This window comes from Chanodichthys erythropterus, chromosome 13, assembly GCF_024489055.1.
Source record: "Chanodichthys erythropterus isolate Z2021 chromosome 13, ASM2448905v1, whole genome shotgun sequence".
In the NCBI taxonomy this organism is placed as follows: Eukaryota; Metazoa; Chordata; class Actinopteri; order Cypriniformes; family Xenocyprididae; genus Chanodichthys; species Chanodichthys erythropterus.
Window position 1 is genome coordinate 16731063 of NC_090233.1, and position 17684 is coordinate 16748746.

The 17684-nt window shown below is 41.4% G+C and overlaps 1 protein-coding gene across 4 annotated transcripts in view; it reads right to left on the bottom strand.

Annotated features, from left to right (window-relative positions):
• Nucleotides 1-17684, bottom strand: part of tecta (tectorin alpha) — a 37681-nt gene that overhangs the window by 7764 nt on the left and 12233 nt on the right. For 2 of the 4 annotated variants that reach the window (XR_010896858.1, XM_067405599.1), the window contains exons 3-19: nucleotides 11984-12056; nucleotides 11475-11614; nucleotides 11023-11310; nucleotides 10748-10885; nucleotides 10396-10561; nucleotides 9967-10199; nucleotides 9008-9187; nucleotides 8267-8837; nucleotides 7488-8101; nucleotides 6700-7270; nucleotides 5964-6613; nucleotides 5177-5281; nucleotides 4512-5052; nucleotides 3537-3736; nucleotides 2172-2552; nucleotides 609-895; nucleotides 224-504 (exon numbers count right to left, since the gene is read on the bottom strand). Coding sequence is in view for 3 of the 4 variants with exons in the window: in XM_067405599.1 (XP_067261700.1) it covers nucleotides 224-504; nucleotides 609-895; nucleotides 2172-2552; nucleotides 3537-3736; nucleotides 4512-5052; nucleotides 5177-5281; nucleotides 5964-6613; nucleotides 6700-7270; nucleotides 7488-8101; nucleotides 8267-8837; nucleotides 9008-9187; nucleotides 9967-10199; nucleotides 10396-10561; nucleotides 10748-10885; nucleotides 11023-11310; nucleotides 11475-11614; nucleotides 11984-12047 (5410 nt within the window). In the remaining variant the exon portion in view is untranslated. Of the gene's footprint in view, nucleotides 1-223; nucleotides 505-608; nucleotides 896-2171; nucleotides 2553-3536; nucleotides 3737-4511; nucleotides 5053-5176; nucleotides 5282-5963; nucleotides 6614-6699; nucleotides 7271-7487; nucleotides 8102-8266; nucleotides 8838-9007; nucleotides 9188-9966; nucleotides 10200-10395; nucleotides 10562-10747; nucleotides 10886-11022; nucleotides 11311-11474; nucleotides 11615-11983; nucleotides 12057-14413; nucleotides 14876-16935; nucleotides 17024-17684 lie in introns of those variants that run through there. The other 2 variants (XM_067405600.1, XM_067405601.1) reach the window with 2 other exon arrangements.

Consider the following 17684-nt stretch of genomic DNA (forward strand, 5'->3'; position numbering starts at 1 on the left):
GTGTTACACTACTGTTGTAGTTTTTCAGCTATAAGTGCAAATTAAAAAGCAAATTATTTGCAGTATTTTTTGCAAATGTTCAAATGAAAAATATACATTTCCTTTTCATATATATATTTTAAATGTATATAATACATATAAAATATATTTGTAAAAATGAGCCTGGCTGCCTTTCACTTCCTACACTCTCCCTCTTATCCTGTAGGTGGCAGCGTCCCCTTACAGCAGTTTTCCTGGGCGATCCATTTGGTGGTAAGTGTGCCGAAAGAACGGCAGGCCTCAGCGTAGGCGGCCATGGAGCCGCACACCTGGGCCTTACGGTGGTTGTAGCAACCATCCATGTAGCAAGACTGGTAGAAGGGGTGAGGGTCCAGCAGACCATGGCAGGGCTGGAAGAAACCTTTTAAATCTGTGAGTTTCAGGCAGTTGTCCTCCCCCTGGAGCTCTGATACTGCTGTATTATCACAGGACTGAGCCAGGGCTACATACTGTGTCTCATCACAACTACAGGCAAGCAATGAAGAATAAAAAATTAGTTGCAACAAAAAAAGGACAGAAATTTATTAGAAAATAGTGGTAAATATAACAGGACTCTTTTTCTTTCTAACCTGTTCTGCATGCCATTGGTTTTCCAGCTCTGAGCGAGCTCCAGTGCACTGACGGCAGGTTTTCCACGAGAGGTGATATAATCATCAGTGGGGTCCCCGTTGAAGTTCCCACACAGTCCACACACCTTGTTCTGCAGCCGTGGGCCCATCGTAATGCTGAGGGTGTTGAATCGGTTATAACGCACCTGGATGTCCTGAGGAGTGTCAATCACTAGGAATCCTTCTGATGTGGATACTCTTGTCATTAGACCTGTGACAAAAGGTACGGACACGGGCGTACCATTTACCTGAGGTAAAACAGAAAAAGACTCAGCATTTAGCTTGGAAACATGTAATATCTTAACCATTATAATAAATTCATAGTCAACCTATAAAAAAGGCAATCTCATAACTCATCCTCTAAAGCAAGATTTCTCAGCCCTCGGGCTCGAGGTCAGTTTTAATCAAACTGAACTGCCTTTCCACCTTTTTTTGTAAAAATTGCACTACAGTTTTAAAATTGTGACAATACATTAATAGTATAGTAAGAAATACCAGTTTGCAGTATTAAGCAGCATACTAAGCTGTTTTGTAGCTACAGCTAAAAATAATTGGAAGCGGATGACACCAGAAGCCAGACACATTAAAGGGATAGTTCACCCAAAAATGAAAATGTTGTCATCATTTACTCACCCTCATATTATTCCACACCCATATGAGCTTCTTTTTTCTGTTGAACACAAATTCTGTTGTTGTATCTGTTGAAAATATTTTAAAGAACTTTGGTAATCAAACAGTTGACAGTAGCTATTGATTCCATATTAGGAAAAAAAAAATACAATGGAGGTTGATGGCTACCGTCAACTTTCTGGTTACCAACATTCTTTAAAATATCTTCAACGGATACAACAACAGACTTCTGCTCAACAGAAGAAAGAAACTCGTGCAGGTTTGGAACAACATGAGGGTGAGTAAATGATAACATTTCATTTTTGGGTGAACTATTCCTTTAAATTTAAAATGGTCGTGCCTGTTCTTACGTTAAAAATAAGGTGGACAATGTTTTAGGGAGAATCTCAATCAGCTCCCAAGTTTGTGAATCAGTATATTGCATTCACAAATTAAGGCACTGGTATAAGGACAGTAAAGGACACTGGCTCTCTACACATTGGGACACTGATGACTCTATTTCTGGTGACATGATAACGTCCTCATTGTACAGCATGACACCAGTTTTTATTTATGAACAACAGCAGAACTGATATCTTTCTGACATTACTTATAATGTTATTTAAAGTAAAGCCCCTAAAATGGCAGACTCCCTGATCAGTGCCCTGACTACTGAACTAGGGAGCTGATTGAGACCCACCCTAAGTAATCTTAAAGAACTTGATTAGCTTATTCAGGTGTGTTTTATTAGGGATGCAGCTCAACTCTGCAGGACAGTGGACCTTGAGGGCCTTGAGAGTTCATTTTAAAATACTATTTGTTTTCCTTTAAATTCTCCTAGGAAATTGTACACCACTTCACCTAAGTGATTTCCTGTCCCATACATCATTTGCAGTACATTTTCTGTGTTCCTACCTTGACCGTGTTTCCCGAGATGAGAATGTTCTCCTCATTGATGTAGAGGTAAGCATGGGAGATGGTGGTTAGGTTGGGTGTACTCCACTTGTCAAAATTGGCAATGAGCTGAAAAGATAACTCTGGCAGCTTGTGACAAATTGTTGAAAGAACAAAGGAACATGAGGCAGGTAAACGAAGAGAGGCACCATCGAAAGTACGGAAGACGCCACCGCCTGATGCCACACAGTGCTGGTTACGTCGGGCAAAGCATCCTCGCACACCGTGACGTAGAACACATTCCTCCTCTGATTTACATCGTCGTGGGTCACACTGAATCAGATTCCGTCCAATACACTGACAGCGTTTAGTGCAGTCACTGTTCCAGAACAACTGCTTAGGCTGAGAGACAGAGTACATTGATCAAAAACAAGTAACAGATTTCTTGGATGTGTATCTAATAAAAAGCAAAAGAGCAATGCTAATTTTTTTGTTTGTTTGTTTGTTTTTGTTTTTTCACATTTCTGAAAAACATGCGAGTAGTGGTTGCCCATACAAAAGTTGACTCAACAGTGCTTGGATATAGTGTGTGGTTGCTAAGGTGTTGAGTGTACTGAATTCAGTATCGTAAAATCCAGTGAATAACAGTGTATATGCAGAAAGATCAATTAATATTAAAATTCCATATTATTATTATTATTATTTCTTAATATAAGAAAAGATAATATAAGAAAAAAAAAAAAAAAAACAATTAAACAATATTTTGAACACATGAAAAACTGTGCCAATGTAACCACACAAAATATATTCACAAAAACAGGTTTTGATGTCTTATGTAAATGAGATTCTCAGGTAAAATTGACTGGATACAGTAACTGGTTAAGAATATATAAATGAGGTTAGAAGTCGGGATTTTATCACACTGATGTCCGGCTTCACAGACAATACTTAAGTCTAGTCTCAGATTAAAATGCATGTTTGAGCTGTCTTAAAGGCACACTATGTAGTTTTCGCGTCTAGAGGTTGCTTATTCAAAACAAAGGCGTAGCTTAATGACACCTTGATTTCACGGAATCATGGAAGGTGTTGTCTTCACGTCTACAGCCAGTGGAAAAGAATCTGACGAGACTCAGTTTCTATTCTAACCCTTTAACCCAAAATATCGCTTCTCTGTGATTAAAAATTTGAATCTATTGACAGCCCTAATAAAAATATATATAAAAATCTTGCAGTGTAGCAATAATTTTAAGAGATGTTTGTTATACAGCCTCATTTCCACCCTCATCCTTCATGTCTGACAAGCAGAACAAATTGATTTGTTCTGCACAGTCATACAGCTTCATGATGGATATTGGCTTTGTCCAATTTTGTGACATGCTGTCTCACCTCATAGTATTTACCATCCGTGTAGCATCCACAGTTCTGACTGAGGATACAGCTCTTGCCATTGAGCACATAGCCCTGGTCACACTGGCACCCTTCAACACAATACTGGTTACAGTCTCTCTGTCCACGTGCAGGGGCACATTGCGGCTGGCACACCATCACACAGCTGGAATAGTGGCTGTTCACAGGGCACGACAGCACTGGGCACACACACAGAGAGGGCAAAACAAGAGTTCATTGGACGGGTGAGTTTCTTAAGAAGTAAAGGGGAAGATGTATTGTATTTCACTGTAAAAGGCTTATATAAATGTGTGACATTCACGGGGCTTTGATTGTGATAAAATGTCCTCTAGTTTCTATGTTGGCAAAACAGAACATATGTAAATTAATCCATGGTTTGTGGTTAGCCAGCATAACACCAGGAATTAAGGGGTTTCAGAATAGCATTTTCATGTTAGCCCTAGAAGTGCAAACAATATTTGCATCTAAATGCATAAAAATTACTCAATAGTTTAATAGCAGCCTCATAAATGTTACTAAAATTCTAAATCTTTACATTTCCTGAAGAAAATATGCATGGTGCTTGCCTAGAATGTGGTATGTGGTTGCTAAGGCATTCTGAGTGATTTTCTAAATATTTCCTTACAGTTGCTAGTACATTTTGGCTGGTTAAGTGAATGCTTACTGGTCCAAGTCAAAAAGCCCACCCCCATGTCTCTATGGTATTCTAGTCTCTAGAAATGGCTCTAGTCAGTCCTTCAAATTAAGTCTGTTTTCTTTTCTTTTCTTTTATCATCAATCAGGTGAAAGTCTGACAGTTTAGAAAAGTAACAGCACCCTTCTCCTCGATAAACCTCACGATTTACTGTAGAACAAACCCCTGACCTCAAATATGAGCAATAATAATTGTGATGCTTGCCTTAGCAAGCATCACTAATTTTTATGCATAAGATTTTGATAAGACATATTTCTTACCGCAGGGTGTGGAACTTCTCCAGCCAATGACCGACACTCCTTGTATCTGACAGGTACTGGCATAAATCTGTAGCCAATTACAGATGGTCTCTCTCGCACCTTGATCCACACACGTATCCTGAAGACAACTTTGATAGAAGTAGGCTGGTGCCACTTTGCTGTGACACCGTGCAAACACACCTCCACGGTCTATAATAAGTCCACATAATCTCACCGCCTCAGGCTCGACATAAACATACAACCCTTCAGCAAGGTGAAAACGGTTTCCTGGGTTACCGTTATCCATGTCAGTGTTACCAACAGCATCCGTTACTTGGGCGGGGACCTCAGCAGCCAGGCCCCTCTCAACCAATCCACAGCGGGGGCAGGAGTCCCCACAGCCCACTTGGCAGAAGGTGTCACGGTCTGCCCATGCCATGCCCCATTCGCTGACACTTAGAGTGGGACCAGAAATGGGCATTCCTTGGCAGAGCCCACAGGTGGCATTAAAGAGACTGCGAGGAAGAGTGAGGAGCAGTAGAGTATTCCAGTCAAAAGCCACCTGTAGAGATATTATTAACCAACTTATAAAGTGGATAACATAAATGGAGAGGTTTTGCATTTTTTCTGTCTGTGTTTTACAAGAAAAAAGTGGTTTGCGATATGTATTTTGGTTTGTACTCCACCTTCAGACCAAAGTCGGTCTCCACAAGTAACTGCAGACCAAGGGTGTAGATGTTAACTTTCCCTGGGCCGAGTTTTATAGGCAGATAAAGGCGCTCTTTATTCACCTAAAAGAGATAAAAACATTTTCACATTTGTTTCATTAATAGTCATCAACCCTTTTGGTACATGATTCATCCCTTACTGTCTCATCTCCTAGCTTTTATCCATCTCTTGTTCATCTTCTATTTATACTTGGAGTTCAAAAGCCATTTTCTTGATGATTCAATCTGTCTCTCCTTCTCTAACTTGTGTTTCTTCTCCCCTCCATCTTTATTTGATCTAAAGTTCCTCAGATCTCCCAGACAAGTTGTGAACTCATTCCAGACGTCACTCAGTTATCACTTTCCCTCTGTATCTGCTCCAGTATGCTAACAGATGCTGACTGAAATATTACACCCCTCACCTGAAAAAATTACTCCTGGTTTAGCTCTTCTGTCTGGTTGATTAAAATAACTTTGTGTCATAAAAATGAGGAGTTTGAACTTCAAAAGGTCGTGTTCTAGAATTACAGATGAATTCTTGTGATTATGAAATGTCTGACGCTCAAGCAAATGACCAAAGAGTATCAGTAGCTGTCTGTCCTAGTGCAGGTGAATTCTGTACTGATTTAAATCAGCTTTGGATCACATCTATACACATTGCGAAACAAATACAAACATGGCCCTGTTTAAAAAAAAAGAGAAAAAAAAAAAAAACAAAAGATACACATTATTCATAATCTCAACACATTTTCCAGGATAATCTTACCGTTACTGTGTGTTTGAAGCTTCGTGACACCTCAATTTCATATCCATAGACCTCCAAAACAAATCCCCGCACCCATATAGTCTGGCTTGTGTCTCTCTCTTCATTCCGAACTGAAAACTGGAACATGGGCAGTCCTCCTAGAACTGTCTCTGCACTGTCTAGTCCACCAAACCCATTCTCGTCCCCTTCTCCACACTCAGTAGTGGCCAGACGAAGAGTACAGCTGCTCTGGAGGTCAAATGGTACACCTCCAAATGGCAAAAAGTGCCCATATCCAGCAACAACACACATGGCCTCAGTCCTCGGCTGGCAGAAAAATATGCCTTCATTCTCCTGGCAGTACTCCTCTGGGTGACAGGGTGAGAAGGTGCAGTAGACACTGTTGTCTGTGCCATTACAGTAGCAGCGCTCCTGGCACTCCCAGTCGGTCCAGAATGTCTCATTGGTGGCCAGCTGGCGACCCAGGTAAAAGCAGCCGCAGTCACTACGTGACACACAGATGCCATCACGCAGGGCAAAGCCCTCCTCACACTGGCATCCTTCGGAGCAGGGTAGAGGGCACGGCTCCTCGGGATCATCCAGGTTAGAGCAAGTGAGAGGGCATGCAGATGTACACTCATCGAAATGACTGTTTTCTGGGCAGGGTAGAGCTAAAGAAAGAAAGAAAAAGGAAATCATGTAACTATGATAAAAAGTTTTGAAAATGGTAAAAGAGAGAAACAATCAACACTCTTACGACAGTTGGTAGCACTCCTCCAGGATCCCAGGTTGATCTGAGCATCCTGGCAAGCTGAAGCATATGCCTGGAGGGAGTTACACAGGGCAGAACGGTTTCCCTCGCGTACACACATGTTGTAAAGGCAGTTCCTGAAGAAAGGAGAGGGATTAACAGCTGTGTGGCAAGCCAGGAATGAGCTGTTTACCAGGTCATTGATGTTTCCACACAGCCACGGGCTCTGGTACAGCCTTAAATCTGTACACATACGATACAAGTCCTCACAATCGCCATTGCATGTCAGATCATCTGCAATGGCTCTCCAGCCTTCAATAAACTGGTCGGCTGTATCGGCCTGCCTTCCACTAGGTAGACGGAGGTCGTCAATTGGATCTCCATTGAAGAAACCACAGAGACCACAGGTGGTGTTGTAAAAGAGAGTAGAAAGAGTGATGTTTAGCAGGCCTTGACGTGAATATCGGGTGCGGACTAAGCCACTCCACTCAATCACTGTGGTATTACCAGAGGACCGGTATATCATTAGAGGCTCCACTGGGTGGACATAAGGAAGAATCGATGGTTCACCATTGACCTGGGCAGAGAGAGATATGACATCATCAGTCAACATGTCGTACAGTCAGATAACTTGGTCTCAGCAATATGTGAGAATATATTGAGGAGCAATCAAAGCTACTATTTAAATAATGATATTGCTATAGTTAGTCTGTCTAGTTAGTCTGTCTTTTTTAACAGCATCAGTTTCAGTTTCACAGACCTGCAGATTAGAAGCTATGCAAGACACCACAAACCTTGATCAAGTCGAAATCCGAGCCACCTATCTGTGCTTCCAAATGTCCCACTCTAACGACCACTGGCCGTAGCCATGTTGGACCTTTATTCACCAGTTTTCTGCCAATCTTCACCTCCACTGAAGTAACATTTGCAGGCAAGCGTCCCAAAGTCTTCACCAGGTAGAATGAGCTCTCATCAGGGAACGGCATTGTGGACCCATCAAACGTGGCCAGTATTTGAGACTGGGACAGCGAACAGACTGCTTCACGACGAGGGTAACATCCCAACAACCCAACTTCTGCTGCACACACCTCGCCTTCACCACAAGAGTCATTGAAGCATGTTACTTCACCTGCCGGGCCACACACACAACGCTGGGTGCATTCTGCACCTACCTCACCCCCTTCCCCTGCCCAGAAGGTTTCATTTAGGGCATAGTACAGGCCGTCACGTTCACATCCACACTCAGACCGGCGGACACAGCGACTACCACTCAGCACATAGCCCTGGTCACACTGACAGCCTTCAGTGCATGGATGGGTGCAGTAGAGGTGAGATGTCAATTCGGAACAGGAGGCAGGACATGCGCTTGTGCAGACTTGGTAATGGCTGTTCTCAGGGCATGTCAACGCTAAGAGCCAGTAGCAAGTGGAAAAATGGAAGGTCAGTGAAAAAGAGAGCATAGAAAGGACATATTCATGACAAAAAATGAGAATAGGATTAAATAATGTATACTTGATTTAATCTCTCTAAAAGATGTTGAATTAACCTTAAGATCACATCTGATCTCACTCACCACAGAAAGAGCGTGATCTCCAGGGTCGTATAGTGACTCCCAGGGCCTGGCATGCAAGTGCATATGCCTGTATAGCCTGGCACAAGGTGGTGATGTTATCGCGATTGCTGCACATATCATAAACACAGCTGTACACAAATGCTGTAGGGTCTACCACAGCCCTACAGTCTCTGAATGGCCCATCAGTTTTATTGATCAGCCCACAGTAGTCTGAGCGAAAATAGAATGCTTCAGCTGCCGGTTCACACAAGCTACAGTTCTGGGCACAGCCATCTGTACAACGAAAATCTGTGTCCTCGGCTCGCCAGCTACCACCCAGTTCCACTACACTCTCTGCCAGAGAGCCATCTGGCAACACAGGGTCATCGGCGGGGTCATCGTTGTAGTTACCACATAGGCCGCAAGTGTTGTTGAAATAAGAGCTGGGGAGGGAGATGGAGGCGTAGTGCAATCCGTCATAGGTCACCAAGAGACCAAAGTCTGTTTCCAAAGCGACAGCAACACCAGATTGGTATACCTTGACTGCGCCTAGTTGAAGTTGAACAGGGAGAGTCTTTATCAGGCCATCCACCTGTAACAACAGAAACACAAAGTAAAAGACATTTAGAAAGGTTATATCGCCTGTGTCCTGCAAGAACAATTTAATCTACTAAGCTGCTATTCATACTGATTGTACAGTTGGGCAGTTTAGTAGGAGGAGTAGCTTCAAATTTAAAGGACTGAAACATGAAGAGAGCCAACCTGCACAGTTCCCAGAGTCCCTTTGGGTAGTGTGACACGGTGGTTGTACACCTCTACTGTCACGTCCCGTAGCCAGGACACAGTGGTCACACCACGGTTTTCATTCTTGGCCTCCACACTGAAGAAAGGCAAACCAGGCATTTCCCAGCATGGACGAGCCAACAGGTATGAGCAAGTACCCTGGATGAGAGACCAAGGAGATCACATAGTTTCATCCTACAGTTCTTTACAAAGCAAAAAACAAACAAAAAAACTAAATGATAAATATATGAAAAACTTAAACAGCTTTTTCTTCCAGCATAACCCACTGATAACAGATATCTTATAAAATCAATCTGTGAAATATAATGATCCTCATATTTTTATTATTTTTAATATGTTTCTTGGTTCAGAAAATGTCATACTTTACCATTTACAGAAGCATCATACACATTTAATGGGCCAAGTGCACTTTGAATACTTAATAAAATAATTAAAATAAGTTTATTAATAAAATAATTAAATAACTTATTTAATAAAATTAAATAAGTTGCTTGGTTATTGTGTCTAATTGTGGTCAGTCCAGTCGAGCTGCCAATATTGTTGCCATAGGGGCCCTGGTCAAGCCACTTTGGTCACTATGCCCCCGCACTTCTGGTCGCCTGTTATTATTTGAGCTATTATTGAAGTTATTAAAATATCAAAGCTGAACTTCCCTATAGATTGAAAATGCATGGTTTTCTGACAAGCTTAATTGCAATTTTGTTTATTTAAAAAAAAGTAAATATTAGGTCAGGATTTGAATTTTGGTCCCTTTGTGTGCTAAAAAAGTGAGTATATACTATTAGACTTTTCTCCCTTAGGTCATTTTCTAGGGCACAAAGTAAGCCAGGACTGCCAATAGTGCTCCCTTAAATAAGGTCCATAACTATTACTTGCCATTTTCATAGAAACTGGCTCATTTTAACCCTATACTTCACCTGGAAGTGATACAGAAATCCATCAAAAGTGTGGTAATGGGGGTCTCCAAACACCACACAGGTGCTGGTGCGGGTAGGCTGGCAGTAGTAAGCCCCCTCCACTTGTTCACAGGTCTCTAATTGACCACATGGAGTTTCCTGGCAGATGACCTCATTATCCAGATCAAGACACCTACATCGTTGAGTGCATTGGTCTGATAGCCAGAAAACCTCCCCACGCCGGTAAAAACGTCCTGGAAAAATAAATTTTGCAGAAATGCAGAGAGAGAAAGAGAGATTGGGTATGGCACGATAACATGTTGAATTAAAAGTGTACATACAAAATAAAGAGAACACATTTCATAAAGATATCCTATGAACAAAATATTAATTACATGTAAAAATATAATCTAACTCTCTCTAACTATAACTATATGCATTTTGTTATACCAATGTAGCTGCAGCCATTTGCTGGGTCTATCTGGTCGGCATCAATGCGGAAGAACCACCGTCCAGGCATGTTAACATTAGTGGTCTGTTCAATGTTGACCACTTCATTCGAGCGTGATCCAGGAAGGTTAAAGAAATGGCTGACATCTCCACCATTGAAACCTGCCTAGAGAGAGCAAACATAGCAGAGAATCATGAGATCAAAGAGATTATGTTGGGAGTTTGCAGAGGGTGAAAACATTTCCCAGGGAACTACCTAATGCAAAGAACCAGAAGAAAGTGATGAAGTAGTCCATAATATACAGTAACCTCTGTACAGCTGTTATATCACAGATGCAATTTTCAAGATTACCTGTGCTGTGGTTCCTCCCAAGCCTGTAAGAGGGTCTCCTCCACTAGCTGTGCCTGTGCTCCAGCTGATCTCTCCATAGTTAAACATCGCAAAATAAGCTTGGCCATCTGAGATCAAGACTGCCTGAAATGTATTTACCTGGAAAGAAAAAAGAATTATTACTCTCTTTTGTGGTTCATGTGGTGATCAAACAGTACATACTGCTCAGTAGCGCAGCTGATATTGGTCATGCAAATAAAACAGTGGCAAAATGAATATATCTCTTTTTGCCTCACCGGTGTTGTCTGGCTACCTCCGTAAAAGGTGACCTGATTCCAGGTAGTAATAAAGATCCAGGTGGCAGTGAAGGATGCCATACTCTTGAAATACTTTCTGACATCCTGAGTGGCCCTCTCCAGGATCTCTGGGTCTGAGCTCTCACGGTAGTACACATCTCCACGGATACCATTATGTACGTCAGCCCATAGAGGGGCAATGAAGGAACGGCTGTCACTGAGGGGGAAAGCCTCTGGAGTGAATTGACTCACCTGAATGTTGAAGGAGATCACTCCATTGTTGTTGACCTGTTGGGGAAAAGAAGATAGTAGTAGATGGATGAATAGATCACCAAGAACACCAAGAATATTTTTACCAAGCTCCCAATTCACTACTGAACTGAACACCTATGAGATTTTGCAGATTTTTGTTGATTTATCTCACAGTTCTTGTTCATATTTTGGACACTTACATAAAGGGACCTATAGGGCACATTGAAGAATATGAATGGAATAAGTAGTGGAATCTCTGGAGAGCTGCCATCATCCATCTTAGGGGTTTCTAAATCCCTGTGGGCTGGTCCAAAGGGGTAGAGGGTATCCTGAGAAAATGCTAAGCACAGATAAAAGGAAATGCTGAGAAAGATATTGTTTCCAAAGCAAAAAGCATTGATCAACTGGCCTTGTCTGGGTGTCTGGATATATTGTGAAGAATGGATTTAAACTATGTAATTTCAATGATGTGTCTTTGACTCTTTTTGCATAGGTGATGTAGGTGATAAGATGTAGAGAAGTAATTTACAAAGACTCTGAAAAGGTTTTGGTTCTTGGGTTCTTTTTATCACATCTTTATTTAATTGATTAGCTCTTTTTTTAATGCCTTGGCTCTTTTTGTCTATCAATCACTGTTACATCTAATGATTACGAGGGGCTGTGGAGGCAAGCAGAAGAGGGTTTATACGCAGTTGTGGACATCACTTACCTCCTCTGGGAGCAAGGGTGCTGAAAAGCTGGAGCAGAGAGAGTAAAGTGCCTGTTCTGACCATCCTAAACACCTGGGAAACAGAATCAGAAAGAGCATTATTGCCAAGTGTGCTTGCAAACACAGAGCAATTTTATTTGGTAAATAAAGCTTCAAGTGCACATATATAAATACAACAAGACACCTAATAATACAATTCAAGATAAAAAAATATGAAAAATGTGACTTAAAATATTTATCATCAAATATCAGCAATGCTTTAGTGGCACCAGCCTTCCAAACATCATTTATTTTAAGATTAAAATATTTGACTATTTTATAAAAAGAAAAATATTAGCACGAAAATAAGCCTATTTACAGAAATTAACAACTAGGCCAAGATGCATTTGTCTCCAATCTGCCCTGGTTTAAAGAGCAGTCTCCCAGGTCTCCCATGGGGGCAAGTCTCCCCCTTTCTCCCTCTCCATGGTGGGCCTGTTCGCCCTGAGTTGAAAAGGTTCTATTATGTGATGAAGAACAATGTGTTGGGATCACATTCTCCAGCACTATCGTTTGAGTGGACTATGGTGATGCAGTTCCAGGCCTCCACAGTGCCAGTAAGCCTGCGGCTGGGAGAACTTGCCTTGCTCCTCTCCATCGTCTGAAGGGTCTATTACAAAGTGTTTATGTGCTATGACTTGTTGGCATCAGAGAAAGGACTGTGAACAGTGAGGCTAATGGGTTTAATTTAGCAGGCTTGAGTTGCCAGGGTCTTTACGGCAACCCTGAGGGGCTGAAGTTTGGGTTTCACTCCCTTTAGATTCTCCAGCCTTAGTGTGCCAAAATAAATGGACATCTTTTCAAATCCTAGTATCAGGTACGGAACGGAAATGATAACAACCTGAAATGATTCTGACGTTAAAACTGTCAACTGGAAATACTTTGTCACCCCAGATTTCTTATTTTAGGTAGATCTATATTTTGAATAGTAGCACCAAATGTCTTTTAGAAAGTGCAATGACAGAACAGATAGTAATCAATAGTAAACAACACTAATTTAAATTGATACATCCAAATTTTCTCCCAGTCTTTTTCAGCCTTAAGCGTGTTAAACTTGCATCTTGCCTCAAAATAATACTAATGTAAATACAAAAGCAAAATGCTGCTAAAGGTCTAGTGTCTAATTAAATAATTAGTATTTAACTTATATTTCAAGTGTATAAAATGAAAATATATTTTATATAAATTGATTGTAGTAGGCACGTCAATGCAATGCATTTTTTCCCCCTATAGTTAATTATGTATGCTCAAGTTCTTCCAAGTTTCACAAATCCAGAATGATGTAGTCAGATTTATAAATGAATAAATTAAAACAATGTCATTACAGCTCCATTAACCAAGACATGGCATCTAATATAAATTTAATTAAATTTGTCATATTTCACACAATATTGGAATCTTAAAAAATGAATCAGATGGTTACGTGTGGATATACCTTGCCCTTACTAAAAAAAATATCCAGAGGTAGAAAACTAAATTTACCATTGAGCTGTCAAAGAATACTGTGAATACACAGAATCATACAGTAAAGATATTTTCTTAATTTTCTTTAATAATTTATTTTAAAAATAAAAGAATGAAATAAATCTAATAATGCAAAAAGACTAACTATAATATATAACTATAATAATATAAAAAGACTAAGAATAATATGGAAAAATACTATTTAAAAAAATACTTTTTCATTTACAAAATCAGGAATAATTTATAAAATAAAATAAAATAATTTAAAAAGCATTTCAAAACTTCCATGGAAACAACCTAATATTTAAATTCAAGCTGCTTGCGTTAGGAATGAATACTTAAGTCACAGTCTTACAAAAAAGGAAGTCTACCATTTCTTCCTACTGCCAAATGAGAAAAAAATAGCCACCTTCCAACATAACTGAAATCCAGTCTCCTGTAGTGAGCCTATGTATTTAGACAATGTCCTGTATAACATCTTCCGTCATGAAACCAAAGCACAGACAAAACTGGCATTTGATGGGATTCCCAAGTGAACCATGAGATACTGTGTGAGATGCCAAAAGGCAAATCCATTGCTCTCCACATCACATTACATAGACTGGCAGGGTTCATTTGGCTAACCTATCAGAAACCGATCTCAAACAAGCTGCCTTGTCTGACGACTGGCATTAATAGCAATGATAGATGTTATCAAAATTTCTTAGTTACCGATTGGCAGGTAAAACCTATCATTTACATTTTCACACACAAAGTGTGTTTTCAAAACAAAGAGAGAGAAGAGAGGTGTAAAAGAGGCAGAGAGCACCTGAACATCACTTGTGAGAAACTGACAAGGAGTGAAAGACAGCAAATTTGTCATAAGAAAACAAAACAAGAACAAAACAGTTCCAGTTCAAAGACCACAACTCAGAAATCAGCACTCACCTGCCTTCATAGGACGGAAGTTCAGCACGTCACCTGTGCATCAGCCTCTAAGTCACATCCAAGTGGGTACCATCAACACAGTCTCAAGAACGGAGGGGCTCTGCTCTTGGATGCAGAAAAGGGAGGGGGAGACAGCCCAGAAAAACCCTCCTAAATCCTCCACTCACACAGAGCACTGTGCTGGTCCAATTCCACAGGACAACCGCCAACGACAAGAATGGCAAACACGGCCCAATCCGTGCTTCAGGGTACGCTTGATTTCAAAGAGCAAAAGTCTGGAGAAAGTGATCCTAGAATGAGAGGACAGAGGAGGAGTGAGAGAGTGGGTTCCCTGTACGGATCTACTGAAGGGAGACGCATCAGAGGCAGGCGCTACCTTTTGCACCAGGGATAGTGTTAAAGTTAATCTGAGATCAGTTTTTTGGGGAAGGGGGAGGATAGGAGAGTCAGAGGAAAAGAGAGAGGGGTGGGGATGGAGAGTAGGGTTGAGACTTTTGAAAGAGGGAAAGAATAAAAAAAGAACAAGAGCAGAATGGTGAAGAGAGAGTGGATGAGAGAAGGAGGTAGAGCTGAGGACCAGTGAAAGGTGGCGTTTAGTTAGTAACTGAAGGGAAATATTGAAACTAGAGCTGTAAGCACAAAGAGGATTTCTGAAGAAAATGTCAGGCCTTTGGATCTAACTCCAATTCCCTAGATAGCAGCCCTCTCTATAGCTAGTGCACAGTCCACTGCATCTCTTTTGGGGCTCTTCAGCCCACCCTAGGGGCATTTATTTACAAAAGAAAACACGGCAGAAAAACATTGCTTTATTTGATTGAAAAAAGGGAGAAGAGCTTGGGTTACCACATTAACATGAATCAGCTTGGACACTCTATGTGTGTGCGTGAGTGAGCGAATCAGTGCTCCCCCTCCTGTCTTACTGGCCTCCCTGCACCAATTAAGGACAGCCTCATTTGCAACAGCTCACTCAACCCTGGATTGGTCTCCAAATGGGGCTCATTTCCATAGATGCAGTGGTAAGATAATGACAAAAAGGGGGGAAATCATTGGTGCATCCACGGTGATAGGGTCTGGGAAGGAGATGGGAGCAAGATCTGAGTCAGACTCAGCATTGTTTCTAGGAGGACAGTGGACGTAACTAGATACTAGAGGGGGGCAGGATGTGTGAAAGCCGACTGGACGGACGCAGACCCCAGATTCCCTGTGACCAATGTGGGGGTCCCAGTGGAGGGTTCTTTTACACCTTGTTGCTTTGTTGTGTAAATGCAGACCATACTCTTAACCAAACCAGTGCATAACAAGGACAGAGAATTTGACAAAGAGTGCAATGTGGTCCCAGACTGACTGTTGAACAGTTGAATCATCTTGTGCTGGAATGAACAGATACAGAAGAAAGAGTGAGTAAGGACAAGGAGGAGACAGCAATCCTTATCTTCTCACCATCATCTCCTTCTGCAGTTGTAATTAGCTTACTAATAGGGTTTATCATTCTGTCTTTCTTTTTTTTTATTCGTCCCTCATTCTACTTCATGTTGACCTACAAACAGAAACATTGTGGTTGTGGAATAGGTCAACTCAGCTGAGATAATCCTGCATCTTTACAACCAAATCGTTACAAAGTTTCAGTCCCACCAAGAACAAGAGATGGCTATGTGCTTGGTGATAAGCATTAACTCCACTGTCTGGGCATTGGAGTCAAGTGTCTGATAAAATGTAATCGCAAACTGTCAGCCCCATCAACCACCTGCCAAACAAACCTGGCAGATTGGAATCAGGCTGACTGAATTACCATAATGTCAACGGGTACAACAAGGACCTTTGGAGTCATCGAACAGCTTCCGTGGGAAAGAACTCAAGCATAGATGAGAGCACTAATGCTGCAGTTGCTTGCTGGTAGGTCCACCAGGCTTGACCCTGTATGCTGGAAAAGGTCCTGGACAAGAACCTGGCTGGGTCATCCAATATCTTAATTTTCATCCAAACCCCCTTGATGCATCCATTGCCAAGCAGTTGCTTTGCCCTCATTTTCTTTCCTCAACAATGTCAAGCCCCCTTAAGGTAACTCAAACCTTCTCAGAAAACATCTCCCCCTCCTGGCCACACAATGAGCTTCCTTCAGGCTTCCTTGCTTTATGGTGCACAGGGTAGATCAGACTACTAGTTGCCCAGCCAGTTCTTTTTGCTCTAGCTACAGAGTAAGGCATTAAAAAAAAAACTTTCTTAAACCCCCACCTATCCAAAACACACCAAATCCCTCAGCAGCTCCCAGTATGACCTTGCCTTTGTAGCCCACCCCTGCTTTCATGCCCTGGTAACCCCTTGTTCCTCTTCCCTGAGATTGGCACAACTCTCTGTGTTGCCGATCCACCAGTGAACTCTGGCTACAGCTCCACTCTGGGAGGCTATGCTGCCCAATAGTAAGGCCGCTAAGGAGATGGAAGTTTTAAGCCTTGGTTGGAAAGAGCTGTGGGTGAGTCTGAGAGTGTGACAGCGATGCCAGATTTGACACGTGTAGCTTTCACCTGTAGGCGTGACAGGAATAGGCCACCACAAACGTGGTGAAACCAATTAGGCATGATGCTTTTTATCAGCCAAACCACTGTGGTGATCCAGGTGGCAGGCTAGCTTGTGGCTGTCGGGCTGGATAGACTCCAGTTGGATGCTAGCATTTGCCTAGGCTCTAGGTCTCCGCAGCGGCTTGTCCCTAGTGTAAGTTGAGTAAATTCACAACAACAACAACAAAAGAGGAGCATATACAAGAAAGCACAGCAAACAACAAAAAAGGCAAAAGGTGTGAAATAAACATGGTGAAATCATTCCTGGTGGAATAAACATGACAGAAGGTCATACAATTTGTCCTCAACACACCTCCTTATCTAGAAAAACTACCATCACCTTAAATTCACCAGGGTATACTGGTCATTAAAGGGTTAGTTCACCCAAAAATTAAAATTATGTCTTTTATTACTCACCCTCATGTTGTTCTACACTCGTAAGACCTGCGTTCATCTTCGAAACACAAATTAAGATATTTTTAATGAAATCTGATGGCTCAGTGAGGCCTCTATTGTCAGCTATATGTAAGTTAATTTACACTTTCAGTGCCCAGAAAGGTACTAAAAACATATTTAAAACAGTTCATGTGAGTACAGTGGCTCTACCTTAATATTATAAAGCAACGAGTATACTTTTTGTGTGCCAAAAAAACAAAAAACCTTTTCAACAATATCTGTTGTTGGGCGATTTCAAAGCACTGCTTTGAATCTTTTGT